The sequence below is a fragment of the Myotis nattereri genome (assembly GCF_964212035.1).
Source record: "Myotis nattereri genome assembly, chromosome: 7".
Taxonomy (NCBI): Eukaryota; Metazoa; Chordata; class Mammalia; order Chiroptera; family Vespertilionidae; genus Myotis; species Myotis nattereri.
Genome location: NC_138082.1, coordinates 14,201,329 through 14,214,720, shown reverse-complemented (window position 1 = coordinate 14,214,720; position 13,392 = coordinate 14,201,329). Strand labels below are relative to the sequence as shown.

The following is a 13,392-nucleotide window of genomic DNA, read 5'->3' as shown; positions in this document are numbered from 1 at the left end:
ATTGATAAAGCTTCTTTTTTTTTTCTTTTAATGTTAGGACAAATTGCCTTATAAAATATTGATATGCTTAGCCCTCTTCTTCATCTGCCTTTTCGTAATCAGGGAATAACAATTAAGATTAACATTAGCTTAATCAGAACAAATCCAGGATGCTGAAGCCAATCATTTGATACTTCCCACATCAGATGTGAGGTGGTTTTGGATTATCTACTCCTATGGGGTTTTTTTTGTTGTTTTTTTTTTATACCATGGAACCTTTTTTTCTTCTCCTTTTTTTTAAATGTATATCAGATAGGTAGCAGAAAGTTAACTTTGCGTCCTAATAGTAAATGATTCAAGTTTATATTTTCCAATTTTTAGTTAGCAAAGAGAAAAAATCAGTATACCTAGGATAACCATGAGGCATCAACTAATGCGACATGTGCTAATTGATGACTACTGTGGGTCCTGGATTGGGGCAGGTTTGATTTAGCCTCCCCTCCCCACCCTCCTGTACTGGACTTTCATGCCCTTCTTTCCGTGACTCCCAGGTACCCAGTCCTCTCACTGCCCTCAGGCTCTGCTAATTCCTCCCCAGCAGGTGTCAGGTAGGCCTATTCTCCCTCAAAGTTGTGTGCTCCACAATTATTCTTGTCTTACTACCAGTCTCCATGCAAGAAGGATACATTATTGGCTATATCCACTTGAAGTTACACACCTGAGTTGCCAACTTCTGCAATTTGATTGTATCTTTGGGGCGGCGAGGTGGGGGGGGTGTTCCATTCTGTGTTGGTTTATTTCTGAAGGGCGTACTTTTGCATTAGGCATATCATCACTTTCAGAGTGGTTTGGTGAGACTTTTGATAGTAACTTAGCTTGGAACATGCTGTGTGAAGCTAAAGCAACAGTTCTCATTCCTGAAATTAAATTTTTAAAAGTAATTCAAAATTTAGTTATTTGGTCATTGAGGTAATGATAGACTATTTCTGTATGTTTACCCTGCAATGTGGCTATTTTTACATTTCAATGCAAAACCCAGATTGGCTATGACTTTAAAATTCACATTTTTAATAATAAAATTTCTCCCTATATACATCAAATTGAATTGTGTGAACCTGGCTTACAAAGTAATACCTTTACAAATAAGTGGGAGAAACGTCTCACAGAATCATTTCAAAAAAATTCACATGGTATAGTTATTATCTTGACAATAAAATGATGGACATTTTAACAATTTTTTCTTCAAATTTAATATACTTAAATTTTTAAGTTGACCTTAAACTTTCTTAGGAATTATCCCTAAAAAGCTAATAAAAATAATTTTTAAAATTAATCTTGGACAACAACGAAAGCAAAGAAAAAAAAAAGAATAAAAGCAAAACAAGGAAAAAAATTCAAAACAAATTACCCACAAGGCCAGTAAAACCTTTGTGTCCCCTGATGTCACGCTCACCTGTTTCACAACTTGAGAATGTAATCCTTCAGGTATGAGTGTTGACGTCTGAAGTTCTTAGTGAGTTTACAGTTTTTGAGAATTGCCTTTTTAAGAGTTTTGGGAATTCCTGGAAATCGCAGGTACTGGTGCATTCTGTTCTCTACGAGACCTGTGCTGGGTTTTTAATTATTTTTAATTGTGGTAAAATACACATGACATAAATTTTACCATCTTAAAGAAAAACAAAGAGTTGTGGGACTTTGTTTTGCTTTGTTAGGGAGGGGATTAGTTGTACCTCACTCAGCCCACTGAAAAAATATTAGAGTACTGTATACATTTTTATTTAAATAAAAAATCAATTTGACTTTGAAAATATTACGATACTCCTTGGCTTCTGAGAAACATGCCTGGCATCTAAAAACACATGCATTGAATTCACAGGTTGCACGCACATTGCAAAGCCTCCAGTTGCCAACAGCTATACTTATTCTAGCACCTGGGATGGTTGCCAGTTCTTATGACCAACCAACCCAGTCTTCCTCCAACATTTCAAACAAATTCACCAAGAATCTAACACTTCACTTCTAAAGGAACGTTTTGGAAATGTTAACAGTCACTAAAAATGGACTATGGCCCCAAAGATTTGTTTAATCTGTGCATTTCCTGACTGTGCGTCACGAGGCAAGGTGGGCGTGAGAAGTGATTCACTGTGATGCTTGGGTTCCTGTTAAGTCTCATGGAGAAGCCCTTTTGCCCTGCCCAGAGGTAGTGGCTGTCTCTGTCCCATAGCCTCCTCTGACCTCCTTCAGGCCTGCCAACTCCCTTTGGATATCATCATTATCATCCTAACGACGTTTATCCATTTGGGACTTTGTAAGTGACCAGTCACTTGTATGTGCGAGATTCCGCTGAATCTTCCTAACTAAAAGGAAGCAGATTATTTTTTAGTCCTTCTCCGCACAGTTAAGGACAAGAAAGTTTCAAAGAAGAAGTTAATTGACTCTACAAAGCCACGTTGCTGTTTTGGAGCAAAGAGAAAACTAGAAGAATCTTTTTTTGGAGGATTTGCCTGTTTTTTTTGATGACTAATCCATTTTGAACCCCTAGAGCACGGGTGGGGGACCTTTTTTTCTGCCAAGGGCCATTTGGATATTTATAACATCATTCGGGGCCATACAAAATTATCAACTTAAAAATAAGCCTGCTATATTTGGTCAAACATTTAATTAGCTCACCCCTAATGCCTTGCAGTGGCCAGACCAAATGATTTCATGGGCCTTATACAGCCCTCGGGCTGCACGTTCCCCACCCGTGCACTAGAGCAGTGATTCAAGCTTCATTGAGGCATCCAGGGAAGGGAGGCTTGCCCTGAGGCCCTATGAAGTCTTCGGGATTGCCTCTTCCACACGTCAGTCACATGCATGTATCAGACACATTGGGCCTGGTGCTGTTTGCATGCGTGCGTGGGGCTTTCCCACCTGGGGGCTCGCCTGATGCAGAGACCTCTGACCTTCAGTCTCCAGCAGGGTCACTGCTCAACACAGATTAGAACAACAATTAGTGTTGGTTGAATGCAGCTTGTCACAATGAAGAGATGAGATGTTTCGGAAATACTGCATATTATGGCTTATGAACCTGGAAGGCAAGGTGGTAACAAAGTTTTTGGGGCTGGGTGTGGGGAAAAGTGTAGGAGGGATGAGCCCTTATGCTTCAGTTGATGGTGGGCTTTCCACATAGAAAATGCATTTTAAACCAGTGCTGAACAAAACAGAAATACATTCAGGCCATACATGCGATCTAAAATGTTCTAGGAACCACGTTTTTTAAAAAGTGAAAAGAAACAGGTAGGTATACATTAAAATATATGATTTTAACATAAAATCAATATGAAAAGATTGTTAATGAGATTGTATTTACAAACTATTTAAATTCTAAGTCTTCAAAACCCAGTGTGTGTGGTACATTTACAGCATATTTAAATCCATGTGCTAATTTTTTAATGGTTAATGGTAAGTGTAGTTTTACCAAAACAAGAGAATAAAATGTTCTTTCTGTTGGTCCAGTTTTTACATTTTAATTAAAATTAAATTAGAAGTTCACTTCTTTAGTCACCTAAGCCACGTTTCAAAGGCCCGTGGCCACATGTGGCTGGTGGCTTCTGTGTTGGACACCACGGTTGTCAGCAGTTGTGGGATTAAGTCCTCATCCCTTCTTGCTGTCTCCATGCTCTGAAGTAGGAGCTACACCTCACATGAGTTTATCACTTACATTTTAGTGTATGCATTTTTAAACAACCGTTTTAAGGTAGTTATCCAGGCTATGAGGACTTAACCTTACCTCGGCCAGTTATTGTTTTATGAATAAAAAAATAGAGCAAATACCCGAACGCTCTGTAAAGGGACTAATGCTTTGTGCAAATTCAACAAGTAGCCTAGTAGGCCTTTGGGTGAGCAAGTCATGGATAAACGAAACAAAAAAATCAACATGGAACATAAGTAATGAGCATACATTCTATCTTATGTTATAGTTATAAATGCCTTTGAACAATTCTGGGAAATGAAGCCCTGGTCTCGTTTTCCATCAATCACCTGATTTAAAAACCTTGAAAAAAGAACATATTTAAAATTCAGCTGAAAACGAAGAGGAACTCTGAGATAGTTTTCCAAAGCAGAGATAAAATCCTACGGTCCTTTTCAGTGACAGCGCATACACCGGAGAAGGGGTTGCCAGGTGACGGAGCGATGTTTACGGCTTACTCGTTTTCCAGGGGTAAGAAAGCGTGGTGACGTTTTCTCTGTTGATGTCTTTATTCCCAGGAGGCTCACCTTCTCTAGTGCTGAGTGTGCTGTGAGAGCAATGGCCGGGGTTTTGCTGATTTCCTGTAGACAGACTCAGTGGCAATATAAACCCATTACAAAGTACTCTTCCTCCTTTCCATTTTGCTTTTCCATTTCCTGATCTGCAGAATGTCACGTTTTAATCCAAGTCCTAATGAGACTAGGACCTTGACATGCCCAGATAACAGAAATCTAGTAACCACATTAAAAAATAAATAAAAAGAAATAGATAAAATTAGTTCTAACAGAAAACTGGGCATGCCAAAAGTCCCTAGGTCTCCTTAGGAATTGGATTAGGAACTTGAAATGTTGCAGATCAGGAAATGAATGCAGAAAATTTGCATTAGTGATGTTTATTTTCAAGGGACTTTTAAACCTGGAATGCAAGAGTCGGACACAGGTTCATATTTCATGCTACAGTCTGCATCTTAAAGGCAAGTTATACTGCAGTACATTTGACATCTCTCTTATGCTCCCCCAAACACATCTTCAGTGAGAGCCTTTACCAATGAGTTTCACAAAATGACGCACTTGGTCTCCCAGAGGGGCTGTTGCCCGGGAGACTGGGGTCCCAGGTGTAAGATGAAGGTTTCAGGAAGATGTTCAGGATACTCCTCTAGGCGTGGGCAGATAGGAAGACGTGGAAGGGACCTTTGATTGAGGGACTAATTAAACCCCGTATGGAGTTTCACATTGTAGCCCCTGCCACAGAAGAGGGGCCAGGTTTAAACAAGCAAGCAAGAATTTTCTACTCTTTAGCCTGCTTAACACCTAGAATGAGAGGGACTGAGCTACACAGGCTGCCCTGCCTGTCTGTGGGTGCTTGGGTTGTTGTTGCAAATCAGGATGCTTTATTCACTTCATGTGTTCCATGGCCAGGCCCTGCTTTAGTGCTTTTGGTACCACAGTGAGCAAAGCAGGTGCCCGCCTGAAGCTTATGCTCTAGTAGGGGCAACAGACAATAGTACATACAAACCGGATGCAATCTTGTTTTCAAGTGACTGGCATGGAGAAGGTGACAGAATCTGCTGTGTTAGAGGATGGTGAGGGTAGGTCAGCGCTCTAAGGAGGAGGCATCTGAGCAGTGATATGATTGAAGTGAGGGGGCTGGAGTGTTCCAGGCAGAGGGAGGAGCACGTGCCAAAGCTCTGAGACGGGAGCATGTGAGATGGAGCATGTGAGATGCATCGGGTGAATCTGAGAGGGTGGGGGTTCCAGGAGATGTGATTAGAAAGATGTGATCATGCAAATGTAAACTTTCGGGCAAGCATGTCAAACTCAAACGCTAACACGGGCCAGATAAACAAGGTTTGAGTGTATGTGGGCTGCAAAAAAACAATTTTCATAGAAACATAGGTTTATTTCGATAGAGACATGCTGAATAAAAAAGAGCTGAAGTAAATGAGTCATCACTAACATAAAGTAATAGAACATTTTAATAAAAATAGTATTATTTCTTGAACATTAACTTACCAGACACTGAATAACTGCATAAATGAATAAGCATAATGCAAATAAACCTATTTTTCTTGTTTTCCGAAAGCAAAATATTTCCTGTTGCACATACCAAACAGGTCAGTCCAAGACCAATGATGTGGCCATCGGCTGCTAAAATATTCACTGCTAGTATTAGTGGAGAGAAATGGTGCACCTGCACATAAGGGAAATGAATGCAACACGATTATAGTAATCAGTCAGTGAATGTTGTAGTTCGTTATTAATAATTATGTATAACAGGATATTGTAAAATTAAGTTATGAAATGTTTATTAAAACGTTTCTTACATACCGTTATATTGCCTGGGCCGCAAAAATATTTGTTGTGGGCCGCATGCAGCCCACAGGCCGCAAGTTTGACATGCTTGCTGTAAAGGCCTTAAATGCTTTTGATTTATTCCGAGAGTGATAGGAAGCCATTGGAGCACTTGCATTTTAATTTCTTCTTAACCTTTCTTGGCTCTTCAGCTTATTTGGCAGTCTGGGGAAGCCTGTGGAACCCTTTGCAGAATAATGTTTTTAAATGCATAAAATGAAGTCCAGAGGATGTCACAGAAACCAGTTATGTGGGAATATAAAGAATAAGGCCTCCTGTGAAGGACACACGTGTTCTGATTCACGTTGGCAGAGGACTGCTCTGACTGCTGCAGACAGCAGACAGGAGGGACCAAGGATGGACGCATGGAGGCCAGCGATTGTGAGGCCAAGCTCTTTTCATTTATACCAGAGGACAGGCGTCTCTGAGGCAGAGTGCACGGCGCAGCATTCTGAGTGCAGGAGGGAAAATTTATAACTTCTATTTATATTTAATTTACCCTAATTTTTTAAAACATCAGCCTAGTGCTGTGGTCAGCAAACTGCGGCTCACAAGCCACATGCGGCTCTTTGGCCCCTTGAGTGTGGCTCTTCCACAAAATACCATGTGCAGGTGCACATGTACAGTGCGGTTGAAACTTCGTGGCTCATGCGCAGAAGTCGGTATTTTGTGGAAGAGCCACACTCAAGGGGCCAAAGAGCCGCATGTGGCTCGCGAGCTGCAGTTTGCCGACCACTGGCCTAGTGGGTCACGGTATTTTTTGTTTTTTGGTAAATGAACTGGAATTGAATAGAAATAGTAGAGGGTGTTCACTAACCCATGAAGACAGCAGGTTTTGATTTACGTAACCTTTGTCTCATGAAACACAAACATGTATATACATGTTCCCTTGTGTGTTGCGTGTTCCAGTATAAAGTGTATTTTTTTTTTCTTTTTCCTTTTCAATTATAGTTTGTTTTCAGTATTATTTTGTGTTGATCAGGTGTATAGCATAGTGGGTAGATAATCATATACTTTACAAAGTGTTCCCCCAATGGTTTCAGTATCCACCTGGCACCATAAGTACATTCATATAACTCATGAATAAATCTATGTATACCAAAGGGACATGTCCAGAAAGTATGTGTTTTTGATCAACCAAACTTGATGATCATGATGTAGGGAGACTTACTCTGTAAGAAACTAGCTAATAAAGGCCACACTGGTTTAGATCACATTGCATTTTAGAGGACATTTTGTGGGAGAGCATGAATTCTTGCCATCATTCAGCCTTGCAGATGTCAGGCCTGTTTCCCAAGCACCCTTCACCCTCCCCAAGAGCCCTCATTTGGTTATACACCTATTTATGCCTGATTAGACCTGCTGTCACCGCTGAGGTGACATGTGCTCCCCTAGGGAGACAAGTTTCCTAGGGTTAATTTCCAGAAAGGAAAAGTAGTTGTTGACATTCCTCCTAAAATCCAGGGGGCTCTGAAGAGTGTGTTCTGCTTCTGGCACTGTGAGCTGTGGGCTCCCTCCTCCATCCTCTGGGGTGTGCCCGCCTTCCTTCACACACTCCTGGACTGAAGTCCTGATGTTTTAAGCCTCTGTCCCATCTGCCTGTCTTTTTGACATTTTCATTCGCCCTGGAGGTGAGTGAGTTGAACATTTTCATTCACTCTTGAGGTGAGTGAGCTGAGTGGCAGCATTATCCCAGGTGCCGTGCAGTATAGTATTGTGCAGGGGTCTGACGTTTTCTGTTCTATACCCAGGAATAGTATCCGCACTGGAGCAAAGAGAGAAGGGAGGGTGAGGGAGAAGAGTAGATTTTTGCATGAAATCTGCTCCAGTTATGACTGAACTGCCTATTTCTTTTCCCTCCCTCCCTCCCTCATTCACTCCCTTCTTCCCTCCCTCATTCTCTCCCTCCTTCTTTCCCTCCCTCCCTCCTTCTCTCCCTCCTTCCCTCCCTCCTTCTCTCCTTCCTTCCTTCCCTCCCTCCCTTCTTTTGTTTTATAAAGAAAAAAACTCAAGCTTTTATAAAATGAGCAAAGTCTTCAGGTAGGCGGTTAGGATGAAAATGAATACATTGTGGATATAGGTGGCTCCACCCCCAAGATGAAGCAGTCGGTGCTGGTAATCTCGGCTACGCAAAGTACTTCAATTTCACTAGCCTGCTTTCGAGTAGAAATTGGTTTATGGAAGTGGGTATAGAACCCGGAAACAAAGTCAGCCTCATCCCACTATTCCTGAGCCCTAAATATGAAGTCATATTTCTAATTCTCTTTTTTCCCCCCCTGTTCTTCTGATTTCTTAACTCTGCCTGTTTCAGACACCACTCCTTCATTTGCCTGAGTTCTTTCTTGGCTATTTTAAATTCCTTATTTGTGAGTATTTGCAGAAATGGCAACTTGCAGGTAAATTGAGCGATACTGGAAAAATAGCTTGATGAATCACTTGATAATATGACTTGGCTACACTGTCCGGTCCAGAGGGGCCGTCCTCGGCGTGATCCTGTATAGCACCTAGCCGTAAGCCAGAAGCGGTGTTAGTGACATGACTCAGTCGAGGCAAGCTCCCTGTGTAGCTGCTGTCTCCACAGTTGCCAAAGGGACACTGTACAGCCCCTGAATAGGACCGCTGGGTTGTGCCAGAATTCACTTAAGAGCCTGCATTCTTTAATGGGAAGTAACTAAATCCTGGATATTAGTTGTCACAATAAAACAAAACAGGACTAATTTAAAAAAAATTTCACCAGGGGAAAAGTACACAGCTTGAAATGAAAAAGAAAAAAATACTCGAAGACATCCACTCGAACCTCTGTCTTTCATTTCCCTCTGTGTCCTTCCTTGTCCTTCAGAATGTGGTTGCCTATGATGGACGGGCCCGTTTGATTGTGGGGTTGATGCTGGGGACTGGATGTCTGTGGCTGCTCCTTGCAGGGGAATGTCATAGGATTTCCCGATGCCTGGCTGCATTGGGGCTGTTTGATCCCCGTGGTTCCAGCGCCCTCCAATTTTACTTGCATTTGAAGGCCTTTGGGGGTGGAGGGCGTTTTGAATTTCTGAAGTCTTTGGTGCCTCATTCTCTCTTTGTGTTGTTCTTGTGCGTGCTAGATTTCCTTGAAGTAACAAAGCCTTGTGGGCAGTCAATAGCGTTAAGAAGGATGCCGACCCGCCACCCGCCACGCACCACTGGAGAGGGCACTTCTCCCTCCAGCTGGGCTCTCTTTTCCCCCTGCAGCGCCCTACTCATTCAGAGCAGACCTAAAGGCTGCTCCGTGTTCCTGGCCCACTCGCCATCAGTGCACCGAGAATGTACTGAAAGCTTAAACAGACTCTGTTTCCCAATATTTCGGTGGCCCAGCTGTCTGGAGCCTGAACTCTGAATGTTTCTATTGACATCCGGTTAGCCCTGTCTCCTCAGCAGCCTCTGAGCGCACAGGTGAACTGGGGAGGAAGGGAGTTCAAGTTCATGGAACATTTACCTAGGCCAGGCTCAGGAAACGTGTCTTACACGTGACAGCTCATCTAAGCCTCACCATGAACGGGGGCGCTCACCTCCATCTGACAGGTGAGGACACGGACGCTCAGCTCTGTAACGAGCTCGGAAAGACCCAGGTGTGCGCACCCCAGAGTGGATCTGACATCTCCCCTCTCCATCCTCCGTTCAGCAGGCGCACTTTTCTAAAAATCTGGCTTGAAGGACGGGGAAGGTGAACTTTTGACACTGCTCGGTGATTCATTTTCCCCGGTTTCCAAAGCTGAATGGTTTCCTCCTGTGCGCCCAGCGCCCTCACGTCTCCTTGCTTCCCTTTCAGAGCAGTGCGCTCTTCGCCCTCCTCTTCTCCGCTGAGCTCACAGAGCGGGGCTCACTAGGGCACCGATTTAATGAAATACAATTTTCAACCGTGTTTGGTTTGATTCCAGGTGATACAAATAAAGAATTGTGATCACTTTGTAGTCGGGCTTAAAGGGAAGAGAAAAGGTGGAAAGAAGAAAGTGAGTCAAGGATAGTCCCTTTAAGTGCCGCCTAGGGAAGGCTGAGCTGTGAAAGATGGAGAAATAATGGGGCAGCCAGAGATCATCCTTTGGCCCTTGTGTGTCCTGAAATGTGGGGTTTGGCAGTTTATAACGATCACAAGTTACGGGATTCTTCCACGCGTCAGGCACTGCTCTAATCTATACGAATAAAAGGGTAATATGCAAATTGGTCAGGATACCCTCACGCAACAACTGAAGAGCAGGCTGCGTGGGGTGACCAGGCTGGCAGGGAGGCAGTGAGGGGTGACCAGGCTGGCAGAGGGGGGCAGTTAGGGGCGATCAGGCCAGCAGGAAGAGGCCGTTAGAGGTGATCAGGCAGGCAGGCAGGCAGGTGAGCGGTTAGGAGCCAGCGGTCCTGGATTGTGAGAGGGATGTCCAACTGCCATCTCCCGAGGGGTGCCCAGATTGGAGAGGGTGCAGGCTGGGCTGAGGGGACCCTGCCCTTCCCACCACCCCCCCCCAACCCCCGCACAAATTTCGTGCACTGGGCCTCTAGTGAATAGATAATACATATTCACATGATATGAATGTATTCTCTCCAAACCCTTGGAGCTACATACTATTACATCTAAAAAAACAGAAGCAAAGGGAGGCTCATTGACTTCGACGATGAGGAGCAGGACTGGAAGCTGAGCCGAGGAGGAGGCTTGGCTGAGCTCCTGGCCACTGCGCTCACCTGCCTCTCTATCCCAGGGCTCAGTAACCAGCTCTCATGATTTCATGTGGTTTTAAAAGACCATTTCCCCCTTAATTCGAACCAACAAACCGTACAGTTGGAAGGGTAAATATTTGTCATGTTGGGTGACGGACATGGATGGGCTAAGAAAAAAATAATAGAAGTCGCAGGAAAAGCCGTGTACTTTCCTTTCTGTATCCCTCCATCTGTATTTACTGTGCGAAAGGTCACTTGAGTACAAGAGCTCGAATTTCGTGCTTTTAAGCAGCTTCCCTGTGGCTAAAACCCCTGCTCTTCAAATTGACTCGAAACCTATTTTGTAACCATGTGTACCTCTCTCTAATGTGAGCGCTCTGGAGTCATTAGTTACAGACTCCTTAAATAGGACTTTGTGACTGTGTTTCACAGAAATGCCAGGAATCGCCAAGTGATTTTTTGCTTTACTCTCAAACTGTAGCCCTTTCTCGTGACCGTCCGTCCACTCACATTTACTGGAAGGAGCAGTGGTTCTGGGAGACCTGGGCTGTTTGCCTGGCCAGGCAGCTACCTGGGCACAGTTTGTGGTGGGAGAGAAGAGGAGGGAGGAGGCTGAGAGGGCTGAAATGGTAAATTGCTGTAGGTTCTGGAGAAAAATAGATTAGAAGCATTTGTGGTTCAGATGAAAATAGCACATTTCCTGTCTGCTTGGACTGTGGGGGTCAGAGGGCTCCAGGGGATAGAAAATAAATAAAAATTGATCCCTCCCCAGTTGAAGGAAGTGCTCTGACTCTGCGAACGGCAGTGACAGCCCCAGATTTGGGGATCTTGTGAAACCACTTTTGAAGGTTAAAAAAAGCAGCAACAACCACCAAAACACCAGGAGACCAGAGAAAGTGTGGCATGCTGTGTTCAGGAATGCAGTCTTTCAGGGATGATGTGCACTGCCCTTTTCCAAGACGGGCACCCAGATAGCCGCGTCTGAGCAGGTGTGTGGCCACCTTGTTTCTGCCACTGACCATGGTCATTCCCTCTCTTCTTGCAGGTGAGAAGCCTTACAAGTGCTCATGGGAAGGGTGTGAGTGGCGTTTTGCACGAAGCGATGAGCTCACGAGGCACTACAGGAAACACACAGGTGCAAAGCCCTTTAAATGCAACCACTGCGACAGGTAAAGAAACGTTGAAGCTTCTGGATGTGGGGGGGGGGAAGATGGGGGTTTGGGGGGGGGGGCTGTCTAGTGCTCTTGGATTCCTCACAAGCTTCAACCTTCTCTCTCCAAGTCTTGGATCTGGGGCTGCCTTTTACTACTTCACTGAGAAAACCGTTGAGAAAGGGGTGCCTTCTTGCATGTAGTCAAAAGATCATGTGAATTCTTGGTTCCGTTAGACAAGCATTTACCTGAACGTCAGCTTTGGGCCCGGGACCGCGTTAGTCACTAGATATCAATAAGACACGACTCCTAGCCCTGAGGAAATGAGGAGACAGATCATTTTAGTATAATGTGAAGAAAAATAGGATAGAGAATGGTTACCTGTAGCTGATTCTTCTGATCTTTTTATTAACATCAATACCATTTTCCCTCCTCCTTTAAAACGCGAAAGAGCAGAAAGCCTGCTTAACGGAAGCACGGTGAGGTGTAAGGCCTTCCTCTGAAGTATTATTAGACATGAATTTACTGAAGACAGTTCCCACTCTTTGGGGGCCCGTACCGTTCTTTCTCCTTTGAAAATAGGCACAAAGGTCTAAACGACGGAGAGGCTTTGAGAATGTATCCTGTAATTCCATCTCAAACCTCCAGCGTTTGATAGCGGAAGAAAGAGCACGTAGCAGCAGAAAACTCCACTAGTAATAGTATCTGACAGCCTTGGCATTATCAACCAATAAACCCCAAAATGGAGACTCTGCAGGCCAAGGTGAAGGCAGGATTAGGTTGAGACATAATCAAATAATGGGCTTGCATCTGAGCGTGTTATCCTTCTAATCCTATTTCTGTGTTTAGAAGGAAGCTTAAGAAAATTAACCATCTTTTTAATGCAATCCTAAAGGTCTCGGTTATGATGAGAAAAATGCTTCTAATACGATAAAAGCCCTGAGAGCCTCAGGGTTCCCGGCTCGGCCAGCCGCTCACAGGGTGGCAGGAGGGGCCGCAGGATGTCCAGGGAGGCCTGGCTCTCCTCGGGAGGAAACGCGATGGCTTCCTGCCTCCCGGCCCGGTGCCGGCCCCTCCCCTCTCAGGCCTTCCTCTGGAGTAGCGTGTGTTTGTTTGGAGACCAGGTCAGGGGTGGCCATGTCTCCCAGGTGGCCAGTTGGCTTGGTGCTCCTTCAAGATGCTTATAAAGGAGCATTCATATTTTTCCTCCTTTTTTTTCCCTTCTTCCTGAAGAGGCTATTTTCCTCTTATCTTTATTCTTTAAGAACTAAATAAAGCCCCCATGCCTTCTGGAGCCCAGAGATAACCTCCCCCCCGGGCCTGAGGAAGTCCACTTCTTGACGCTATTGTCCCTCGTTTCTTTGGAGCTTTCTCCTGATACCCATGAACACAACCTGTTTTTCCATTTCTATCCCATCACTTAGAAGTCCCAGCCGCTCTTCTAAGTACCTATAGTTAGTCATGGTTCTCCTTGTTTGACAACTGCCCCCAATTCCCACCTCAG

General features: G+C 44.2%; 1 protein-coding gene across 4 annotated transcripts in view; it reads left to right on the top strand.

The window, feature by feature from the left end:
• KLF7 (KLF transcription factor 7) overlaps positions 1 to 13,392 on the top strand; it is a gene marked incomplete at both ends in the record, with an annotated part of 92,285 nt that overhangs the window by 73,354 nt on the left and 5,539 nt on the right. For all 4 annotated transcript variants that reach the window (XM_081096212.1, XM_081096211.1, XM_081096210.1 and 1 more), the window contains one exon: positions 11,783 to 11,906. In XM_081096212.1, coding sequence (XP_080952338.1) covers positions 11,783 to 11,906 — 124 coding nt within the window. The remainder of the gene's footprint in view (positions 1 to 11,782; positions 11,907 to 13,392) is intronic.